The sequence below is a fragment of the Saccopteryx bilineata genome, chromosome 1 (assembly GCF_036850765.1).
Source record: "Saccopteryx bilineata isolate mSacBil1 chromosome 1, mSacBil1_pri_phased_curated, whole genome shotgun sequence".
NCBI lineage: Eukaryota > Metazoa > Chordata > Mammalia > Chiroptera > Emballonuridae > Saccopteryx > Saccopteryx bilineata.
Genome location: NC_089490.1, coordinates 145,324,243 through 145,347,889, shown reverse-complemented (window position 1 = coordinate 145,347,889; position 23,647 = coordinate 145,324,243). Strand labels below are relative to the sequence as shown.

The window sequence follows — 23,647 nt, the reverse complement described above, 5'->3', positions numbered from 1 at the left end:
TGTGGTGGGTAGGGCACCTGTCATGGAGGGGACGACAGGGTCTGCAGCTAAAGGGCTTGGAGGGTGGGACAGGATGCTGGGGATGGTTGCTTCCTCCCCTGAAAGTTTTAGGAAATTGACAGTTCTGAGGCTGGCAGCAGGAGAAGGTCTGGATGCGACATCATCTTTCCAGATAGCTTTTGCCTTGAAATTACGGTGGTCTGTGGAGCATCCCCTTCAAGGGAGGTGGGGAAGGGTCCCTCAAAGCTGCTCCCCTCCCCACTGTCTCCCTCCACCATCTCAGAGAGAGCTGGGCAGCCAGCCCACAGTTTGCCCCAAAACACCCTGTCACTCTCTCCCTCTCACTTTCCTGGAGTCTCTCTCCCACCCAGCACCAGACACTCTTCTTGCAGGTCCGGTGGTGGTTTGGATACGCAGCCCTGGATCTTTTCTCTTCAAGAGGCGGGTAGAGGGAGGAAAGAGGAGGTGTTGGGAGCTCGGTGCTAGGGAGGGGTCCTTGCTGACTGACAGAAGCCCCAGACAGACCCTTCCTCATGTTCTCCCCTTTCCCCAGGGTAACCTCTAACCACATTTTCCTCCTCCACACCCTCTGACCAGGTCAGGCTCTGAGGCCTCCCACTGCCCCCCTCACGCACACAGTTGACAGGGGCCTTCCCTGGCTTGGGGAGAGGGGAGACCTGGGCACAGAGAAAACAGGTAGAGGCCAGGTATGCTGGCGAGAGGATACAGGCCAACACCTCAGGGCACCAGGGACCGGGAGGTGGTGAAGCCCTAGAGTCCAAGCTAGGATCCTTCTGGTCCCTGCCCACCTCTGTGCCCTGGGCTCCCCTTCCCCTCCTAAAACAGGGCAGGCTCCTGACTGCTTTGTGCCTGGGGACCCTTGGGCTGCCCCCCAAGCCAGTGCCAGGTCCCAGCCCTCCCTGTCCCCCTCGGAGCCAGCTGCTTTGGTGACAGACCAAGCAGAAGCAGAGAATTCACTGCAAATCCTCACCCTGGCCTGTCCGTGGGTTCTGGTAGCAGGGAGGTGAGAGGGAGGCCCTAGCCATCCTGGATGGAGGGGCCTCTGGCCATCACCACTCTGGGAGGAGGAGGAGGAAGAGGAGGAGAGTCTGGCCATACTGGCCATGAGAGTCCAGATCTCCACTGTGTCAGTAGGGGAGCCTAGGAGTAGGTGACCCTGGGACATGATGGGGCAAGGGTGGGCAGGCCAGCGGGGGCCAATGAGATGCAGTTGAGGTTTTCCTCCTTTTCAGGGAATGGGGGGGTGGGGCGGGGCCCCCCACCTTTCTGACATCAGCGCTGCTTTGGTCCCTCCTCCCGAGCCGGGGATGGTCGCAGGTAAATCGGGGTCCAGGGCAGGGGAGGTGGGGGGCCTGGCTGGGGTGGGCTGGGTCTTTATCCTAGCACTTGGTTCCCTCCCTTGCCCACTCTGAGCTGGACCTGGGATTGCCCCCCTGAGGGACCCTCAGTTGGGCCTGGGCTTTGGAGTGAATTCTCTGCTCACCCCTCTCTCCTCCGCCAGCACTAACCCTTTCTTCCCAGGTGGTCTCCAGTGTGCCTCCCTTGGAGCCAGGACCTATGCTGAGGCCCCCACCTTGTCTCTCTTCCCTCCACACAGCTTTACTTTTCCCTCCCCAATTCTCCCCACATCCCACCCCCACCCCATCCCTGTGCACCAGTGTCAGTGTCTGCTGCTGAACAAACCCCACGAGAGACCCTGCCGGCTGGGGGCAGGGCTGGGCACCACAGGGGTGTGGCGGGACTTTTCCAAAAACCCTTCCTAATTGTGTGGGTACTGGGAGGGGGCACAGACTGCATCAGGAACCTTGGGTGCTTCCCCCACCCTGGAATGGGGGGTTGCTCCCGACACCCATAGTGGGTATAGAAATGTCACTACCTTGCAATTTTTGCAGGAGAAACAAAGTGGAGTAAAACATAAATAAATCTGCCCTTGTGTGGTTGGTGAAGGGTGGGACCCTCCACTCCAGCTCTTCCAATAGTGGGTGGAGACAATGGCAAAAGAGCAGGGTGCTGAGTCCTTGGAATCTCAAAGCTGCCAGGCAGTGGCTACAGTGAGGAGGTCTTTCTGCCCTGCTTAAGACAGAAAATTTCTGGGAGGGCTCTTGCCAAACCCCTTTTCCCCAGCCTGTGGGGTCTCTAGCAGCCAGGAAAGGAAAGGGGGGTGCCACCCCCCACACACACACTAACCCTGCTCTTAATGGCCTCCAGGGTTGACATCTCCAGGGAGAGGGGCAGCTGGGCGGGGTGGGGGTCCCAGCCCGGATACCCTCTTCCCATCACTAGCCCTACCAAGCAACCGTGACTGCAGCAGCAGGAGGGGACAGCCTGACTCCCATGGCCTTGTGACTAACTTGCCTCTCTCTCCCTTTTCTCTCTCTCCTCTCCTCCCTCACCCTTGTTCCTCCTCTTCTGTCTCCTCCCCTCCCACCCGCCTGGCCCAGTCTTCGTGTGCCCAGGAACCCTACAGAAGGTGTTGGAGCCCACCTCAACGCATGAGTCGGAGCACCAGTCTGGTGCATGGTGTAAGGATCCACTTCAGGCAGGCGACCGCATCTATGTCATGCCTTGGATCCCCTACCGCACAGACACACTGACTGAGTATGCCTCATGGGAGGACTACGTGGCGGCGCGCCACACCACCACTTACCGCCTGCCCAACCGCGTAGATGGCACTGGTTTTGTAGTCTATGATGGTGCCGTCTTCTACAACAAGGAGCGCACGCGCAACATCGTGAAGTACGACCTGCGCACACGCATCAAAAGCGGGGAGACAGTCATCAATACCGCCAACTACCATGACACGTCGCCCTACCGTTGGGGGGGCAAGACCGATATCGATCTGGCTGTGGATGAGAATGGGCTATGGGTCGTCTATGCCACTGAGGGCAACAATGGGCGGCTGGTGGTGAGCCAGCTCAACCCCTATACACTGCGCTTCGAGGGCACATGGGAAACAGGATACGACAAGCGCTCTGCATCCAACGCCTTCATGGTGTGCGGCGTCCTCTATGTGCTGCGTTCGGTCTATGTGGACGACGACAGTGAGGCAGCTGGTAACCGCATAGACTACGCCTTCAACACCAATGCTAACCGCGAGGAGCCAGTCAGCCTGGCCTTCCCCAATCCCTACCAGTTTGTCTCCTCCGTGGACTACAACCCACGCGACAACCAGCTCTATGTCTGGAATAACTACTTCGTGGTGCGCTATAGCCTAGAGTTTGGACCGCCAGACCCCAGTGCTGGTGAGGATGGCTCCTGTTACATTACCCTTGGGCTCCACCCCCAGTCCCAGGTGGGAGGCATTCTGGGAGTTCTTAGAGACCTAGAGGTGGGCTTGGGGAGCCCTGGAAGTGGGAGTCACAGCACATGCTATTCTAAGCATGTCACAGCTGGTAACTAACCTAATCTTCATAGTCATGGGGATTTTTCTGTCCCAGATGAGGAAGCTGAGGCACTGGCGGGGTTGTGGGATTAGTTTATGTATTTGAGGACTTGGATTCAGGACTCTGGGCACTTAACCACCCACCTGCACTTCCTCTTCGAGTGGTCTGTGTACTTTTAGCCCTGGAACCTTTATCAGTCAAAATCTTAGGTGGAAGCCCAAATATTGAGTGAAACAAGACTGAGCTGCTGATGTTAAAGGGGTGATGGGCTCTCTCTAATTTCATTTATCCCCTCAGCTGCTGTGAGCCAGCCCTGAGCAGTCCAGGACTCTAGGGAAACTAATCTAATCCAGCTTCCTTTGCATAATGGGGAAGTGATCCATGCCCCCCCATGCCACCCCACCCCCACCCCTGAGGGAAGGGACATGGCTAGGTTATAGACACCAGAGTGAAAGTAAGGATGGGAGGTGGCTATGTTCACCTCCTTCATGGCTTGTCCTCTCTGGTGATTCTTTTCAGACCTCAGGGTATGGTATACATGAGTGAATTTTTACCACCTTTTGATGCTTTATATGGTCCCACAGGTGTGAGGGACCTCTGTGGACAGAGAATGTGGGGGAGATCTTTCAGACCCAGTGGGGACCAGCATACCTTTCTACTTCATTGGCAAGAGAGATGCTAGGGTGACAGGGATCCCAGAGCCCGGGCACACTGTGGCAGGGCCCCAGGCATGGTGGTGACTATCTCGTGTCTTCTCTCCATTCCAGGCCCAGCCACTTCCCCACCCCTCAGCACGACCACCACAGTCCGGCCCACACCCCTCACCAGCACAGCCTCACCTGCAGCCACCACTCCGCTCCGCCGAGCACCCCTCACCACGCACCCAGTTGGTGCCATCAACCAGCTGGGACCTGACCTGCCTCCAGCCACAGTCCCAGCCCCAAGCACCCGGCGGCCCCCAGCCCCCAATCTGCATGTGTCCCCAGAACTCTTCTGCGAACCTCGAGAGGTACGGCGGGTCCAGTGGCCAGCCACCCAGCAGGGCATGCTGGTGGAGAGGCCCTGCCCTAAGGGGACTCGAGGTGAGTGCAGGGGCCTCCGTCCTCTCCACTGTGGCTAGCTGGGGGGGGGGTGGCCACTGCTGGGTCAGTCCTGGACAGGGAAAGGACAGGGGACCTGCCCACTGCTTACCATAGATGCACTTACCTATCTATCTTCCCTGCCAGAGCGTGGGCTTTATGCAGCAGGGGTCACACCTGACAGCTGTAGCTGAGTCCCCAGAACCCAGCAGAGCTCCCAGGGTACAGTAGAAGCTCAGTTAATACCCCCATTCTGTTGCCCCGGACCCTATCCTGTCCTGCAATACTGAGCTCCTGCTGCATGAAAAGCATTGGGTAGACCATGCAGGGACCCCAACAGAGGTGACTTGGATGTGTCCCAGCCTCAGTCTGAGACAGAACAGCCCTGGGAGTGGCTGATAGCAGGACAGACAGCAGTTGAAGTACCAGAGGAGTGGGACCAGGATCACATGTTAGAGGAATCTGAGGGAAAGGTCAGAAGAGGCTTCATGGAAAGGGGGCTTCCAAGGTTGGCTTTGGTTCTAATTTTTGTAAGCAAAGATGGAAGAGGAGCCGAGAGGGAGAGCTTAGGAAGTCAGGGGTTACTATGTCACCTCAGAGTGACACCTCTCTTGACTGTCTGGCCTACTTTATGTCTGGTCTTCCATGTTCCCCTCACCTGCTTGCCCCCTCTGTCATCTCCTTTCCCCCTGATTTGGCCCATCCTTCTCTCCGTCCTTGTGGCTCCCTTCTCTGTTCCTGTCTGTCTGTCCCTGCAGGAATTGCCTCCTTCCAGTGTCTACCAGCCCTGGGGCTCTGGAACCCCCGGGGCCCTGACCTGAGCAACTGCACCTCCCCCTGGGTCAACCAGGTGGCCCAGAAGGTACCAGCAGCAGCTGCTCCTCCCAGACAGGCACCTGTGCTCAACATGGCTCTGGGTGGCTGGGTGCTGGGGGCTGTGGGGGCAGTGAAGCAACAGGAGACAGGGGAAACAAATGGGTGGCAGGTCTGGGAGGCAAGAATGTGGAGTCCCCTCCCTGGCTTACTGAGAAGGGGAGAGGGCACACAGGGAGAAGGGACAGCAGAAAGCAGTGTGAGAAGGGCCAAGCAGACTGGGCATGTACAAAGGGACCATAGGCGAAGCAAGATGGTCCCTGACAAATAGGGGTCCCCCTCTTCTGCCTCATGCAGATCAAGAGCGGGGAGAATGCGGCCAACATTGCCAGTGAGCTGGCCCGCCATACACGGGGCTCCATTTATGCGGGAGATGTGTCCTCCTCTGTGAAGCTGATGGAACAACTTCTGGACATACTGGATGCCCAGTTGCAGGCTCTGCGACCCATTGAGCGCGAGTCGGCTGGCAAGAACTACAACAAGGTGGGGTCTGGCAGCGAGGCCAACTGTAGGCACTGCCCTGGGGGCTTAGGAAGGTCCTGTCTTGGTACCTACAAGCTGGGCTGCCACCAGCAATGGTCAGAGGAAGGAAGGATAGAATCCAGGTCTGCTGGTCTCCCTCCTGGGATACCCTGGAGGGTCCTGGGTATTGGGGGATCCCTTAGGAACAACTCTTGCTCATGGCCCAGTGCCAGGTCAGTGGCAGACCCTGAAGAGTGAGAGTGTGGGGATGAGCAGAGCCAGAGGCTGGGCTTGACAATGCCTCCATCTTTCCGTAGATGCACAAGCGAGAGAGAACCTGCAAGGACTACATCAAGGTGAGGCCAGGGGCTCCTGCTGTCCAAAGCAGGCGGGGTAGGCCGCAGGAGGCACTGGGGGCATGGAGGTTGAGAGGAGGGAATGTAGAGCTCAGACTGAAGAACTGGGGGGTGGGGGGAATTCACAGCACTGCCCCAGCTCTCACCCCTCACCCCCTCCCAATAGGCTGTGGTGGAGACAGTGGACAACCTGCTGCGACCAGAAGCTCTGGAGTCCTGGAAGGATATGAATGCCACCGAGCAGGTGCATACGGCCACCATGCTCCTGGATGTCCTAGAAGAGGGCGCCTTCCTGCTAGCTGACAATGTCAGGGAGCCAGCCCGCTTTCTGGCTGCCAAACAGAATGTGGGTGAGTGCTGTTGTCTCACTGGGGCAAGATTTAGTGCAGATCTTGAACTGTGGGGCCCGCCTGTTCGAGAGACCACAGGGAATGCTCCCTGACCTTTGGATTGGGGACAGACTCTGCTGCCATATGCCATCTTCTGTCCCCACAGTCTTGGAGGTCACAGTTCTGAACACAGAGGGCCAAGTACAGGAGCTGGTGTTCCCTCAGGACTATCCGAGAGAAAACTCCATCCAGCTATCAGCTAATACCATCAAGCAGAACAGCCGCAACGGTCAGTGCCCAGCCCCTGAGCAGGTAGTCCCACCTCATTTTCGGAGAACAGCGGCTCTCAGCTTTTATGGGGTTCAAGAGTCCAAGAAAAGGTCAGGACCTATAGCAACACAGAGTTCTCCACTCAGACTGGTAGAACATTTCAGGGTACTCATCGGGTCCTCCCAAAGCCCCACACAGACCAGGACGCTTTGCAGTCTGTATGGCGCAGCTCTGTGCAGCAGCAGTTGATCTTCACAAATCACAGAGGATTGTCCCAGTTGAGACTAAGGCTCAGAGAGGATAGGGATTCCCTTGAGGTCACTCCACAAGTGAGAGGTGCCTGGGGACCCAGCCCATGTGCGTCTTGGCCTGCTGCCTTGTTGTTTGGCACTGCCTACAGATGAACAGTCGTTCTAGGGCAGGGCTCCCTGAGCCCCACTGGCCTGAGCTACAGCCTGGTGAAACCAGATCCCAGTGGCTGGAGATTTACCAGCCAAGCACTGATTGCACACCCTGCTACACCTGTCTTCCCCAGGGGTGGTCAAAGTTGTCTTCATCCTCTACAACAACCTGGGTCTCTTCCTGTCCACTGAGAATGCCACAGTGAAGCTGGCAGGTGAAACAGGCACGGGGGGCGCAGGGGGCACCTCCCTGGTGGTGAACTCGCAGGTCATCGCAGCTTCCATCAATAAGGAATCTAGCCGCGTCTTTCTCATGGATCCTGTCATCTTCACCGTGGCCCACCTGGAGGTGAGCTGAGGCCTCCCCCACCCTCCATGAGGGTCCTAGCACCCCTTTGTGTTCCCAGGCTGCATATCCCCCCACTGCCTGCTCATCTACCCAAGAGCAAGTTCCCACCCTCCCTGGGACACCAGCCCCCTCCCAGCCCCTACCTCAGCTGCTTAGGTCATTTGTCCCCAGAGATACCAGACTGTTACCTAGAGCCCCAGGCATTTTTCTTGTTGCTATCCCTGTAGCTGGGGATGGGTGAGCGCTGGAGAGAAACTCCCCAGATCTAACTCCCAGGCCACCACCATACAACAGGCCAAGAACCACTTCAATGCTAACTGCTCCTTCTGGAACTACTCGGAGCGCTCCATGCTGGGCTACTGGTCGACCCAGGGCTGCCGCCTGGTGGAGTCCAACAAGACCCATACCACATGTGCCTGCAGCCACCTCACCAACTTTGCCGTGCTCATGGCTCACCGCGAGATTGTAAGCTGGCTGGCGTTGTCGTGCTGCTTCGGCAGGCCCACTCACTGGCCCAGCTTTGCATGGCATTATAGAGTGAAGCATGGGCAGGACCAGGGAAGGCCAGCTTCATGGGCATGGAGGGCCACCACTCTTGCCCAGGGCAGAGGCCACACATCTGGTTCTCTCTGGTCACAGTCCCACCTTCTCCCAAGGCACTATGGAGAAGCAAGTTGGTGTCACCTTTGTCATCTCTCCACCCACCTTCCAGAGCATAAGGAAGTGAGCGTGCCACCTGCAGAGGGTTGGGGGCCAGTGAGTTGGCTGGTGCGGGGTTGAAGGCCAGTGGGGAGGGGGCTGCACCAGAAGTGCTTGTGGCCTGCAGCCTTGTCCCCAGCTGGCACTTAGCTGCGGCCAGGATGAGCCTGGCCGTATGTAAGGCCAAGGGTACTGAGCTTATCCTCTGCTGTCCCCCAGTACCAGGGCCGTATCAACGAGCTGCTGCTGTCAGTCATCACCTGGGTGGGCATCGTGATCTCCCTGGTCTGCCTAGCCATCTGCATCTCCACCTTCTGCTTCCTGCGGGGGCTGCAGACCGACCGCAATACCATCCACAAGAACCTGTGTATCAACCTCTTCCTGGCTGAGCTGCTCTTCCTAGTTGGCATAGACAAGACTCAGTATGAGGTAGGCCAGGCACAAGGTAGGCGTGGGGGGAGGGGAGAGAGGCCATCTGGCTGGGCAGCTCTTCATCTGTGGTGCTTTTGCCCCTAGATTGCCTGCCCCATCTTTGCCGGTCTGCTGCACTACTTCTTCCTGGCTGCCTTCTCCTGGCTGTGTCTAGAGGGTGTGCACCTCTATCTGCTGCTGGTGGAGGTGTTTGAGAGCGAGTACTCCCGCACCAAGTACTACTACCTGGGTGGCTACTGCTTCCCAGCCTTGGTGGTAGGCATTGCAGCTGCCATTGACTACCGCAGCTACGGCACCGAGAAGGCGTGAGTGCCACAGGGTCCCCTACCCCCATCTCTCCTCCTGTCTGATTCCTTGCTAAACAGGAGGACGCTTGGGGCACTGGGCTCCTGGGGTTGGAGGGAGGGGCCCCCCACTGCCTCTCTCTACCTGGCCCTGCTTCCTTTATAGTTGCTGGCTCCGAGTGGATAATTATTTCATCTGGAGCTTCATTGGGCCTGTCTCCTTTGTTATTGTGGTAAGCTGGAAGGTGATATCCCTGATACTGCATCTCCACCCTTTATCCAGGCTAGACATGTCTCTGAGCACCCCCAATCTCCCCAAGCCCTTGGAAACCATAGGAACTGAACAGCCAGCAAAGAGGACAGGAGCACAGTGGGTCTGCAGGCTCCAGCACTGAGGTCCATCTGTCCAGCAGCTGTGATTTTAGCCTGTGCTCTGTATCAGGCTGAGAGCCCCATCCTCCCAGCAGTGGGAGCCCGGTTAACAGACAGTTATACCAGTTGTCGAGTACCTGAGGGGCAGGTACACCAACCAGTAGAGGAGGCCCTGAAGAAGGGGGTCTAGGTTGACACTTGGCCAGGAGCTCACACCAGCAGGAAGAGCAACCCTAGCAAAGCCCCTCCCCTTGTCCTGCCCCCAGGTGAACCTGGTATTCCTCATGGTGACCCTGCACAAGATGATCCGTAGCTCCTCAGTGCTGAAGCCTGACTCAAGTCGCCTTGACAACATTAAGTAAGCAACCCCTCCCTGTACCCCTGGCCCCTAAAACCCCACACCGGCCCAGCCTCTCTATAAAATGTGCTGCCACTTCTAGTGCCACACAATGCGAATTAAGGACAAAGATGGTGTTTTATTGTGCTTGTTATATATCTATTTAGTGAATATTAAAATACTTGGTATTAAGCACATTCAGCCTGTGGTTCGGGAAACATAATTGCTAAGAGCAAGGCAGAATTCAGAAAATAAGTCTATTTCAAGGCAACTTAAAGAGAAATAGGCAGCAAAAGATAGTTTAAAGGTCTGGAAATATGACCAAAAGGATAAAGGATGCAGGGAAATGACTTACTATTCGCAAACCCCGAGCCCCCACCTCTGCATGCCCCTTAGCCCAAGCTGGGTGGAAGTGTTGCTGGGTAGACCACTGCCCAGAGGTGCTCACCCATAGGTCTCTGCAGACAGTATCCAGGCCCAAAGAGGTCAGTCAAGCAGGCATCTCCACTGGCAGTGACTTTGATGTCCCTGCCCCTCTCCCTCCCCAACCCAGATCCTGGGCCCTGGGGGCCATCGCGCTGCTCTTCCTGCTGGGCCTCACCTGGGCTTTCGGCCTCCTCTTCATCAACAAAGAGTCCGTGGTCATGGCCTATCTCTTCACCACCTTCAACGCCTTTCAGGGGGTCTTCATCTTTGTCTTTCACTGCGCCTTACAGAAGAAGGTGAGGTCAGGGAGGAAGCCCAGGCACCTGCTGCCTTCGGCTGTGGCCTTTGTCTGCTGCAGGGGAGCACAGGCTCAGCATCAGGGAGGGGTTAGCCAGGGATGAAGAGGGCTCTGGAAAAGAGCAGGATAGAGGGGACTGGAAGAGCAGAAATAAGGGTGGTTTTGGGATGTGACAGGGGCTCTCCCAGGATGTGGGGCATGGAGCAGGCGTGCAGAATGGGGATGACTCTGGGCACCATCCAAACAAAATTTCCTGCTTCAATAGTTACGGGATGAACTACGAGTTTTATAGTGATAGAAAGTTTCCTTTTTAAATAAATGTGTTTGGGGAAAAATATATCTATTTTTCCCCCAACATGTGTGTGTATATATATACATTTTTTTAAATGAGGGGAGGGGAGATAGACAAATTCCCACATGTACCCCGACCTGGATCCACCCAGCAACCCCCATTTGGGGATAATGCTCAAATCAAATGAACTACCTCAGTGCCTGGGGTTGACACTTAACCAATCAAGCCACTAGCTGCCAGATAGGAAGGTTGGGGAGAGGGAAGGGAAGAGAAGCCAACGGTCACCTCTCATGTGCACCCTGACTGGGGCTTGAACCCGGGACATCTGCACGCTGGACCGACACTCTATCCACTGTGCCAGCCGGCAGGGCTGAATCTTTATCGTAAGTAAATGAAGGCAGTAACAGAACCAGAGGAACGTAGAGGGGCATACAGCGCGTACAAGACTCAAGGTGTGGAAACTGAGCCAAGACATTTGTGTGCTTGGTCCTGAGGGCAGTGTGGAGTTGGGGGTACCTGTCAGACTGTTGTTAGTCTAGGGGGCAGTGAGGTGGGTGGCTAAGGTTGGAGATGAAGGAGGCAGCGATCAGAGTCCTACAAGGCTGACTGTATCCCTCCTCCCCTCAAAACTGGTGGCCCCCATTGGACACACAGGGACAATGACATCCTTATATGAGCTCCTAGGCCCACACCGTCTGACCAGGGTCCTCCTTTCCCTTCCTCCCCACCAGCTGTGCCCTCTGCCGTCAGACACCTAGACATAGACCCTCTTCAGGGCTTGTCCCCTGCTCCTCCCCAGATATCCACAGGGCCCGCTGCCTTATTTCATATTTCTCTCAAGTCTTTGCTGAAATGTCTGCATCTCAGTGAGGCCTCCCCTAATCTATTTGAAATCTGCAAACCATCACCATCCCTCATCTCCAGAACTGCCAAACCCCCTTCCTAGCCATAGGTCCCTTTGTGGCATCTTAACACCATCAGACATCCTACATTATGTACTGATGTTTTGCATCTATGTTATGTCTCCATCAACTAAAATAGCAGCTCTGAGCGGTAGGGCTTTGTGTCTGATTTGTTCTGACTATCCCCAAGGCTTACACCAGGCCTGACACATAAAGGATACTCATTAAAGAGCTGTGAGTCAATGAATGGATGAGAAACTATGGTGGAGGTGGAGAAAGAAAGATGAGCCTGAGGAGAGAGAGTACCTGGGTGTCTGCTGGAGGACAGGACAGGTTTCTGATGCTTGCCCATAGCTTGGTCTCTGGATTCCTGAGGTGGTGCCTGTCCTCCCGCCTCACAGGTGCATAAGGAGTATAGCAAGTGCCTGCGACACTCCTACTGCTGCATCCGTTCCCCACCTGGGGGTGCTCACGGCTCACTTAAGACCTCAGCCATGCGGAGCAACACCCGCTACTACACAGGGACCCAGGTATCTGAGCTGGGGCTGGACACCAGGCAGGCCTCCCTGGGGCTGAGTGTTGGACCCAAGAGCCCCAGAGGCGGGTCAGTGCTCAGCCCAGGTCCCTGGTGGTACTCATCAGGCAACTGGTCTCAGAAAGATCCTGGGGGGTGGGCAGCTTGAGGGCCCCATCATGTCTGGGCTATGTCCCCAGAGCCGAATCAGGAGGATGTGGAATGACACCGTGAGGAAACAGACAGAATCCTCCTTCATGGCAGGAGACATCAACAGCACCCCCACCCTGAATCGAGGTGAGATAGCATCCCTTATCCCAGGTTCCAGTCCTGGTCTGTGTCTCCAGGCCACCTTGTGACCTCTGACCTTCTGGGCAGGTACCATGGGGAACCACCTGTTGACCAACCCTGTGCTGCAGCCCCGTGGGGGCACTAGCCCCTATAACACCCTCATTGCTGAGTCAGTGGGCTTCAATCCCTCCTCACCCCCTGTCTTCAATTCCCCAGGTGAGAATACTCTAGTGCTGGGAGAGGGGAACAGCCTAGGTCCAGGAGTGTGGGGTCTGCATCCCAAGGTCTTCACTTGGGGTATCCTCGTACCTCCTGAACTGGAGCATGGACTCAGCATTACAAGCCCACTTACCTTCTTTCTTTTCCCTCCTGGCTGGCACCTGCAGGGAGCTACCGGGAACCCAGTAAGTGTGACTTCCCTGATAACATTTCTGAGCTGGGAGGGGAAGGAGACAGTGGAAGTAAATAGCCTTATTTACTTAGGAAGGAGAACTCAGGGTGCTTCCTCTGCCCTCAGTACACATACACACACATGCGCGCACAGCCTCTGGCTTGGCAACTGGCTGGTGTCACATTTAGGCCTCAGGTGGGAATGAAGGTTATGAGGGTCAGAGCACAGGGAGTGGGCCCAATCACTCAGGTTTACTCACACTGCTAAGACTCTGAGCTGCCAGCTCAGAGGGGATTCAGGGGAAACTGGTCTTCACCTGCCTCCACCAGCCTCCATGGTGGGTGTCCCCAGTGTTAGTGAGGAGAAGAAGGAATGGAAGACCCCAGTCCGAGGGGCAGGGTAAACCCAGCACTCTTACTCCACGTGGCCTGCATCCTTATTGCCTTGCCCTCCTGAGCAGCCCCCTTCTGCCTGCAGAACACCCCTTGGGAGGCCGAGAAGCCTGCGGCATGGACACGCTGCCCCTCAACGGCAACTTCAACAACAGTTACTCCTTGAGAAGTGGAGATTTCCCTCCAGGGGACGGGGCACCTGAGCCACCCCGAGGCCGGAACCTTGCAGATGCTGCTGCCTTTGAGAAGATGATTATCTCGGAGCTGGTACACAACAACCTGCGGGGCAGCAGCAGTGGGGCCAAGGGCCCTCCACCACATGAGCCCCCTGTGCCACCTGTGCCAGGGGGTGGAAATGAGGAAGAGGCAGGTGGGCCCGGGGGTGCTGACCGGGCGGAGATTGAACTTCTCTACAAGGCCCTGGAGGAGCCTCTGCTGTTGCCCCGGGCCCAGTCGGTGCTGTACCAGAGTGATCTGGACGAGTCGGAGAGCTGCACGGCAGAGGACGGGGCCACCAGCCGGCCCCTGTCCTCCCCTCCAGGCCGGGACTCCCTCTATGCCAGTGGGGCCAACCTGCGGGACTCACCCTCCTACCCGGACAGCAGCCCAGAGGGGCCCAGCGAAGCTCTACCCCCACCCCCCCCTGCGCCTCCAGTGCCCCCTGAAATCTACTACACCTCACGCCCACCAGCCCTGGTGGCCCGAAACCCCCTGCAGGGCTACTATCAGGTGCGGCGGCCCAGCCATGAAGGCTATTTGGCAGCCCCGGGCCTTGAGGGGCCAGGGCCTGATGGGGATGGGCAGATGCAGCTGGTCACCAGCCTCTGAGGGACCTCATGGACCAGGGGCTGGTAGCCCAGGCCAGGGAGGGCACCCTGGACAGGGCTCTGGTGGGAGAGGGAGACTGAAGGAGGCAATGGCCGGTGGGCCACTCTCTAAACATCCCTTGTCTGAGGGCCCTCTAGGCACCTTGGGGGCTCTGGTGTGGCAACCTGAGGTTCAGGGTTCACAGACAGGGTTTCCCCACCAGCCACACACACCAGCTGGATTTGAGGGAAGTGCCCCAAGGAGGAAATAAGAAATCCCCAGGGGAATGAGGAAGGAGAAATTGGAAGTGTGCAACCCACTCTTGACTTCCCTCTCCCCCTACTCTTCCTACCTTACCTGCTGGAGGGAAATGAGGGCTTTGGTAACCCTGGGCCAAAAGCCCTGCTGGATGGAACCTGTCAGCTGCTCCTCTTTCTGCAGCCAGAAATGCTGGCTGTACCCCGAGGAAGCACTGGGGGCAGAGGGACAGGCAGACAGGTTCCTCCTGCACTGCTGTTCCCTGCTCCCTGGAGACCAGGAGGGCCTCTGGCCCAGGAAATAGCCTCAGGGCTAGAGGAATGGGCATTGGTAGCTGTTGGTTTAAAGGCTGAATTTTCTCTGAAGCTCCTTCTCTCTGCTCTTAGTCCCTGTCTCCCCAGCAAGCTTGCCCCTTCAGCCGTCCTCAAGTGCACCCAATAACCCCCTCCCTTGGGGCGACTCCTGATGAAGCACAACTCCCCGAGGGCTGCCAGCCCACAGGGTGGCCATATTTGGGCACTTCCAGTCCTTGTGGGCTTGGCTATCTGGGGAACAGATTTTGGGTCTGGATCTCCCTGGGGAGTGGGTTCTGGGCTTGGGTCTTTCTCTAGGGGGTGCTCTTTCCCTTCCTCTCTCCTCCCCCATTGCTGTAAATATTTAAACGAAATGGAAAAGACAAAAAAAAAAAATCACTTGAAGCCACCAGGAGCCTGCGGCCCAGCCGGCCGGGGCTTTCTCTGAAGCAGAGCGGTGCTGCTGGGCCCTGGCAGCCAGGACTTTTCTGTGTATGTGTGCATCCCCAGCCGGGTGGGCAGGCTGCCAGAGCAGCTTTTTACGATCCAGAGACAAAAAAAGGAAAAAAAAAAAATCTAGAAGCAACAGTGAAACAAAGAACCCGTTAACTTCCTGGCACCCATTTCTGTTCCTTCCTTGCTCTACCTGTTCCTGGCATCAGTCAGCCAGCCCTCCTGGGGTATGTACCTCACTGCCTGCCCCAGGATCTGGGACCTGTCTCCCCCTTTCCTCCCCACTGGCCCGGGGGAGGCACCCCTCACACCCAAAGAGGCTTTTGCCAAGATGGCTGCGCTGTCCCTTTGAGTTCCTGCCTCTTGTGTATTGCTTTTGGAACTCGGCCAGGGATGAAGGATGAGGGGCTGATTTCCTGCCTAGAGAGGTTGATGGGGGGAGGAAAATGAGAGCAGCAGGGTTTGATGTGACTGAGGAAGGGCTGGGAATGGTGGGGATGGTATGGGGCACAAAGGTGAGAGATCACCTTCCCTACCCTACACCCCCTACAGGGGAGGCAAAGCCTGTAGTCAGGATACCCATGTTCTGGGGACTTAACCCCAAGCCTGCAGACCCTGAAAGTATCAGGCTTGGGATGTCTCCTAAGTACCTCTTCTGGCCCCATCCTCTCTAGCCTGTCTCCCTGGACCTCCCAGACCCCCCCCCAAACTCGGGGGTAGCATAGTCCCATTGCCACACCTACCAAGCCCCATAATTGCCATTTCCCCAGGGGTGGCCCTCCACCTCTTCTCTGTCTCCTCCGTGTCTCTTGCCCCTTCCTCTTTTCTCACAAGTGCCATGAGTTTTCAAACATCTTTGGGTCTCAGCCTGCTGCTGCCATGAACTTCTTTGGGTTAAGGGGGAGGGGCTTTAGGGAGGAACTAGGGAAAAGGGACAGGTAGGTGGCTGGAGGGGCCCTTTGTGCTGCTAGAAAGCCCCTCCCTTCTGGGGAACTGGGGCTGGCTTGTCCCCATTAGGGGAGAAGGGGTCAGACCAAAGATGGTGGTTTGTCCTGTGCAGGGGGACAGCTGTGGGGAGAAGGCAGTGCTGGGTTCCATTTCTGGAAGGGATACTTAACGCCTTTCACCAGAAGACCCACGGGTGAGTCTGGACCTGGAAGAGAAGTAAGGATGGGGATGATCTTGCCCAGATGGCTCTGTGCAGAGGTCAGGAGTCAGCTCCATGGTCTGCCTTAGCTTCAGGAGGCCAGAAGCTCCACTGTGGGAGGGGTAGCTGGAGGTCTGTGAAGAGCTGGTGGTAGACAAGGGTAGATGAAGGAGCTAGAGCCAGAGGCTGCCTCTGACACCAGCAAGAGGGCTGGAAGAGTTGGCAGGGTGAGAATGTTTCCAGGGGGACTGAAGGCATGCAAGGAGTCCCTCATCCTCTCCCCTGCCCAGCCCTCTTTTTATCTCCAGACACTGACAATCGGGGAGAGAGGGTGCAGTGGGTCCCTTGGTTCCCATTCTAACTGAATCACCAAGGTGAAGTACTAGGCCACAAAGCTGTGTGGCAGGGCCCCTAATAGGGCTAAACATCAATGCAACAGTGCAAAGCCACCACCGAGAGCCCAGGTGTCCATCCCCCCACCCCAACCAGACCTGGTGCCTTGATACCCCCTCCCCCCCAGCTGGGACGGTATAGAGAAGGAAGGGTCTTGGTTTCCTCTCCTATTCCCTTGCTTGGGCTCCTGAATTCGTTTGCTTCTTAATCTTGTTATTTTTCTCTTAGTTTTTTCTTCTTTCCTTTTTAGTTACCCCTGCCTTCTTTTCTCTCTATGTCTCCACCTTTTTCCCTGTTTTTAACTGTCTCTGTGTTCTCTCACCCTCAATTTCTGTCCATTCGGGCCTTCACCCCCTCCATGCCCCCAGTCCCTCCTTGGTCTCCTTTTCGATATGCCAAACCAATTTTGGGTCGAGTGCATTTAACGAGAAAAAAAACAAAAGGCTCATAACAAGAACGTTTCAGAAAAAAAGTTTTAAAAAATTGTTGAGTCAAAAAAAAATAAAGAAAGTAAGATTTCTTGGAATGACCAGAGTGGTGTGACTTACTGGGGAAGGGGGGATGAGAAACAGGTGAGGGGATCTGCACAGGGCATCCACATGAGGCTCTGGCACCATGAGAAATCCGCACTGCAACACTGAGAACCCACGGCAGAGGCCCAGAGTCAGAACCTACCCAGAACGTGATAGGTTCCTGGGCCTGGCTGAGCAGCAATTCAGGCGCAGTTTTTCTTTGAATCCTCATAAACACTCTAGGGTGGGTGAAGGTTATTAGAACTCCATTTTAGAGACAGGGAAACAGGCTTACAGCACCTGGATGCATACCCAAGAGTCTCTGTCAGATAACTCTGTCATGTGTCTAAAGAAGCCCTTCTTGGCATGTGTCCACAGGCTCTATTAGGGCAAGCACGGGAATTTTACACTGCTTGTCTCATTCCTAGAGTCCCACACACTACCGAAATGGTACTTTTTTTTTTCTTTTTTGTAACTGTTCTTACAAATGAAGAAATGGAGGAAGGACCAGGAACATCAAGTGATGTGACCCAGGTCACACTCTCAGCCAATGTAAGTGGAATCATCCAAATGCAGGAGCAGGTGTTTTTTTTTTGTTTGTTTGTTTGTTTTTTGGGGGGGGTGTATTTTTCTGGAGCTGGAAACGGGGAGAGACAGACAGACAGACTCCCGCATGCGCCCGACCGGGATCCACCCAGCACGCCCACCAGGAGCGACGCTCTGCCCACCAGGGGGCGATGCTCTGGGGCCTCGCTCTGCCGTGACCAGAGCCACTCTAGTGCCTGGGGCAGAAGCCAAGGAGCCATCCCCAGCGCCCGGGCCATCTTTGCTCCAATGGAGCCTTGGCTGCGGGAGGGGAAGAGAGAGACAGAGAGGAAGGGGGGGTGGAGAAGCAAATGGGCGCTTCTCCTATGTGCCCTGGCCGGGAATCGATCCCCGGTCCCCCGCACGCCAGGCTGACGCTCTACCGCAGAGCCAACTGGCCAGGGCCCGAAATGGTACTTTTTTGAAAGTGACAACACAATGAAATTAAATTATGTGTATTTCACATTCTCAAATAGAACCGCCAGTGCTCAGAGAAATGACCACAAACAGCTAAAGCATCTTCCCTCCATGTCCCTCTGTCCTCAACACCTGCATCCAGGACATCACACTCCCCTGTTTCTCTTCCCAACTCCCCAACCACTCCTTCCCAGTCTTGGTGGCTGGTTCCTGCTCATCTTCTTCTTTTTTCTTTTTTTTCTTTTTTTTGTGGTGACAGAGTCAGAGAGAGGGACAGATAGGGACAGACAGACAGAAAGGGAGAAAGATGAGAAATACCAATTCTTTGTTGCAGCTCCTTAGTTGTTCATTGATTGCTTTCTCATATGTGCCTTGACCGCAGGCCTTCAGCAGACCGAGTGACCCCTTGCTCGAGTCAGCGACTTTGGGTCCAAGCTGGTGAGCTTTGCTCAAACCAGATGAGCCCACACTCAAGCTGGCAACCTCGGGGTCTCGAACCTGAGTCCTCCGCATCCCAGTCCGACGCTCTATCCACTGCACCACCTCCTGGTCAGGCTCCTGCTCATCTCTTGACCTCTTAATGTTGGCAAGGCCAAGAGCTCACTCAGCCTTGGACTTTTCCCCTACCTATTCTGGGAGAACTTGTCCCATCTCATGGTTGTTGTTGTTTTTAAAGGCTTTATTTGTTGATTTTAGAGAGAGGAGAGAGAGAAATTGAGGGAGCAGAAAGCATCAACTTGTAGTATTTGTTTTTCATATGCGCCTTGACCGGGAAAGCCCAGGGTTTCAAACCGGGACCTCAGCATTCCAGATCAATGCTTTATCCACTGCGCCACCACAGGTCAGACCTATCTCCTGGTTTTAAATGCTATCTATGTGCTGATGAGTCCTGAATATAGAGCTCTGGTCTAAACTTCTACATTGAACTCCAGATTTATATCCATCCAATATCCCATTCTATAGCTACCCCTGAGAGTGTCTGGTAGGATCTTGAACTTAATCTGCCCTAAACCCAGTTCCTGACCACCACTCTCCAGCTCCTTCCAAATGCTTTCCCGCCTCAATTAATGGCAAGCCGATTCCAAAACTCAGGCTAAAACCCTTGAAACTTCTCTTGAACTCATTTCCTTGTTTCATACTCCAAGTCTATTCTGACAGTAAATGCAATGGCAGTTCTAATGTTAAAATATCCAGTATTAACTAATTCTCACTATTTTGGTTCAAGCCAACCTTGCAACCAGGACCACTGCCACAGTCCCCCTTGTCCTTCTTCAGGTTTTTCTCAACAGAAACCAGAGTGACCTCAGTAAGCATATTTTGTCCCTCCTCTGCTCAAAACTATCCAATGGCTGCCTCTCTTGTCCATATGAAAAGCCAAAGTCAGCACAATGGCCAACAAGGCCCTACAGCAGGGGTCGGGAAACTTTCTGGCTGAGAGAGCCATGAACGCCACATATTTTAAAATATAATTCCATGACAGCCATACAACAACCCGTGTACATTACGCATTATCCAATAAAAATTTGGTGTTGTCCTGGAGGACAGCTGTGATTGGCTCCAGCCACCCGCAACCATGAACATGAGCGGCAGGAAATGAGTGGATTGTAATACATGAGAATGTTTTATATTTTTAATGTTATTATTATTTTTTATTAAAGATTTGTCTGCGAGCCAGATGCAGCCATCAAAAGAGCTACATCTGGCTCGTGAGTCATAGGTTCCCAACCCCTGCCCTCAGATCTCATCCCCACGGCTCCCCTCCTCCTTCCTTCCATGGCAGCCACACTGTGCTCCTCATCCACAAACATGCTGGCATCCTTCACCTGCCTCAGTGCCTTTGCACTGGCTGTTCCAGCAGGGCTTATGCAAATCAGAGCTTCCCAGCAGGTTACTCCTTTTTTTTTTAAGAATTTTAATTTTTATTTATTTATTTATTTTACAGAGACAGAGAGAGAGTCAGAGAGAAGGATAGACAGGGACAGACAGGAACGGAGAGAGATTAGAAGCATCAATCATCAGTTTTTCGTTGCGCCCTGCGACACCTTAGTTGTTCATTGATTGCTTTCTCATGTGTGCCTTGACCATGGGCCTTCAGCAGACCAAGCAACCCCTTGCTGGAGCCAGCAACCTTGGGTCCAAGCTGGTGAGCTTTTTGCTCAAGCCAGATGAGCCCACGCTCAAGCTGGTGACCTCGGGGTCTCGAACCTGGGTCCTTCTGCATCCCAGTCCGACGCTCTATCCACTGTGCCACCGCCTGGTCAGGCAGGTTACTCCTTTTAAACTGCTATTGGCCATTCCAGCACTATCTTACCCTGATCTTGCTCTGTTTGTCTCCCACAGTGCTTCCGCTTCATAAACTAAGTATATTTTGGCTTATTTATTATCTGCCTCCCCAACTAAAAGGTAATATAGAATGTTTTTTCACTGCTGAAAAAACCTGTCTACCATAGCACCTGGCACACAGTAGGTGATCAATAAATATTTGTTAAAGAATAGAATATTGACTTGGACATAAGACCCAGAGTGGGCCTGAGATGAGAGCTATGAATGATGGGAGCTGTAAATGTGCCAATCTCTCAACTGCTCTCTCTTACTGTGTGATGCTAAGTTTTCAATTCAGCATGGCCCTGAAACCTAAATTCAACACTTTAGCTGGTGCCCAACCCAAGAAAAGGCAAAAATCTGTTCCTATGCTGGAAAATAAACTGATTCCACTGGATTTACTGAGAGATGCCCTGTGAGCCAATTCAGGACTTTTAAGGCTAGTTAAATTTAACTATATATGACTTTGACCTCATGGTCTTATTTTGAAATAAAACCCTGGCCTAAGATGAGATTTCTTTTTTTTTTTTTCATTTTTCTGAAGCTGGAAACAGGGAGAGACAGTCAGACAGACTCCCGCATGCGCCCGACCGGGATCCACCCGGCATGCCCACCAGGGGCGACACTCTGCCCACCAGGGGGCGATGCTCTGCCCATCCTGGGCGTCGCCATGTTGCGACCAGAGCCACTCTAGCGCCTGGGGCAGAGGCCACAGAGCCATCCCCAGCGCCCGGGCCATGTTTGCTCCAATGGAGCCTTGGCTGCGGGAGGGGAAGAGAGAGACAGAGAGGAAAGCGCGGCGGAGGGGTGGAGAAGCAAATGGGCGCTTCTCCTGTGTGCCCTGGCCAGGAATCGAACCCGGGTCCTCCGCACGCTAGGCCGACGCTCTACCGCTGAGCCAACCGGCCAGGGCTAAGATGAGATTTCACAAAACGTCATGTTCTTCTGACTTTGTGTCCTTTACTCTCCCCAGCCCTACATACATCCTTCCCTACCGTACACACAGTAGCAATCTGCTGGGCCAGACAACCCTCAGTTGCTAGTGGCATCAATTTGCATGTGTGCAGGAATAACATTTATATTGAGATTTATTATTTCAAAGCTGTTTATTACATTTCGTTTCATTAAGTTGTCAGAAGGTATATATTATCCCTATTTATCAGATGAGAAAACTGAGGTTAGAGTGATTAAATGACTTACTCAAATAAGATTACTAAGCAAGTTCACAGTGCCTACACCAGGGGTCCCCAAACTATGGCCCCGTGGGCCACATGCGGCCCCCTGAGGCCATTTATCCGGCCTCCTGCTGCACTTCCGGAAGGGGCACCTCTTTCATTGGTGGTCAGTGAGAGGAGCATAGTTCCCATTGAAATACTGGTCAGTTTGTTGATTTAAATTTACTTGTTCTTTATTTTAAATATTGTATTTGTTCCTGTTTTGTGTTTTGTTTTGTTTTGTTTTTTACTTTAAAATAAGATATGTGCATAGGGATTTGTTCATAGTTTTTTTTATAGTCTGGCCCTCCAATGGTCTGAGGGACAGTGAACTGGCCCCCTGTGTAAAAAGTTTGGGGACCCCTGGCCTACACCTTGATGCTGTTTTACATATGCTATCAATTTAATCCTTTCAACAACCTAGTAAAGTGAGACAGGTGTTACTTGGCCCCATTTACAGCTGCAGAAACTGAAACCCAGAGAGTTTAGAGAACTTCCCCACATGGTTAGAGAATGTACCTGCATTCACTGAGCTAATAAAAAAGAGCTGGACCAGGCCTCCATGCTGGTCTTCCGATCCCAGGGCTGCTTCTAGGGCTATCTGCACACAGCTGCAGTTGTCTGCTCCCCATCAATGACTGTCAACCCCACTTGGCACACAATAAAGGAGGCCTGACAATCTGGCTCCCCAAGTCAGAGGAAATGCCCACTAACTGCACTACACTCTGATAGTCCCTACATAGCTAGCAATCAGACTGTCCAGAGCACACCTATGGGAGTCAAGCCAGAAGGAAGTCCTTAATTCAAAGCAACAAGAGTCTCTTCAGATCCCCAAAGAACTGAAAGCACTGGGAGCCTCTGCCCTTGAGAAAATCTCATCTCTCCCACAGATTCTTAGAAAGCCCTGGGAGCTGGGCTGAGGCTAGTCCTCCATCCCCACATTTCAAGCTTAGTCTGCTCCTCTCTCATCCTTTCAAACACTGTAGTCATGGAAACCACAGTGATGACAGGTCTCTGCTGACTTCTCCCTTCCCATTTATATCAATCCACTTCTCATTTGACCTGTGCTCTCCTTAACCAAAACCTTTGCAACTGCTACTCTTTTCTATCTGTCCTGTCCCATTGCCTTCTATCACCCTCTGGCTTGTCCAAGTAATCCCAGCTTCTCACAATTGAAGTACTCACGTTAAGCCAACCAGTCCCCTTCTGGGAATGGATCCTAAAGAATTGTACATGAAGACAGTGACAAGAAGATTTGCTGTAGTCAGACTTCTAAGAGTAAAACACAAGAATAATCTAAAATTTCATCATAAGAAGTTACATAAATTAGCCTGACCTGTGGTGGCACAGTGGTAGAATGTTGACCTGGAATGCTGAGGTCACCAGTTCGAAACCCTGGCTTGCCTGGTCGAGGCACATATGAGAAGCAACTATGAGTTGATGCTTCTCACCCTCTCCCTTTCTCCTCTCTAAAAATCAATAAAATCTTTTTTTTCTTTTTGTATTTTTCTAAAGTGAGGAGCAGGGAGGCAGAGAGACAGACTTCCACATGTGCCCAACCAGGATCCAGCTGGCATGTCCACTAGGGGGCAATACTCTGCCCATCTGAGGTGTTGCTCCATTGCAACCAGAGCCATTCTAGCACCTGAGGCGGAGGCCATGGAGCCATCCTCAGCGTCCTCGCCAACTTTGCTCCAATGGAGCCTTGGCTGAGGGAGTGGAGAGAGACAGAGAGAAAGGAGAGGGGAAAGGGTGGAGAAGCAGATGGGCGCTTCTCCTCTGTGCTCTGGCCGGGAATCAAACCTGGGACTTCCACACGCCGGGCCAACGCTCTACCCGAGCCAACTAGCCAGGACTAATAAAATCTTTTTTAAAAGCCACATAAATTATGCACATCAATACAAACAGAATACCATGCAACAATTTAAAATGATGATGTAGAACATTAAGTGATGAGAAAATATATTCATAATAGTACTAAGTATAAAAAGCTGGATATAAAAACTGCCCCGGTTTTTAAAATAGCATATATATGCAGAAAGTGTGTATATATATAAAATTGTGTATGCAGAATATAAAGCATACACCAAAAT

General features: G+C 53.8%; 1 protein-coding gene across 4 annotated transcripts in view; it reads left to right on the top strand.

Moving 5' to 3' along the window:
• The window catches only part of ADGRL1 (adhesion G protein-coupled receptor L1), a 45,637-nt gene extending 28,607 nt beyond the window's left edge, over window positions 1-17,030 (top strand). Inside the window, exons 5-23 of one of the 4 annotated variants that reach the window (XM_066272046.1) lie at window positions 2,463-3,263; window positions 4,172-4,486; window positions 5,242-5,345; window positions 5,654-5,839; window positions 6,136-6,174; window positions 6,341-6,524; window positions 6,670-6,792; window positions 7,309-7,523; window positions 7,818-7,988; window positions 8,442-8,651; window positions 8,739-8,959; window positions 9,105-9,171; window positions 9,577-9,668; window positions 10,201-10,369; window positions 11,967-12,095; window positions 12,244-12,376; window positions 12,458-12,586; window positions 12,757-12,774; window positions 13,239-17,030. In XM_066272046.1, the coding sequence (XP_066128143.1) occupies window positions 2,463-3,263; window positions 4,172-4,486; window positions 5,242-5,345; window positions 5,654-5,839; window positions 6,136-6,174; window positions 6,341-6,524; window positions 6,670-6,792; window positions 7,309-7,523; window positions 7,818-7,988; window positions 8,442-8,651; window positions 8,739-8,959; window positions 9,105-9,171; window positions 9,577-9,668; window positions 10,201-10,369; window positions 11,967-12,095; window positions 12,244-12,376; window positions 12,458-12,586; window positions 12,757-12,774; window positions 13,239-13,981 (4,049 nt within the window). In that variant the 3' untranslated portion in view covers window positions 13,982-17,030. The remainder of the gene's footprint in view (window positions 1-2,462; window positions 3,264-4,171; window positions 4,487-5,241; window positions 5,346-5,653; window positions 5,840-6,135; window positions 6,175-6,340; window positions 6,525-6,669; window positions 6,793-7,308; window positions 7,524-7,817; window positions 7,989-8,441; window positions 8,652-8,738; window positions 8,960-9,104; window positions 9,172-9,576; window positions 9,669-10,200; window positions 10,370-11,966; window positions 12,096-12,243; window positions 12,377-12,457; window positions 12,587-12,756; window positions 12,775-13,238) is intronic. The other 3 variants (XM_066272049.1, XM_066272047.1, XM_066272050.1) reach the window with 3 other exon arrangements.
• Window positions 17,031-23,647: the final 6,617 nt, after the last annotated feature.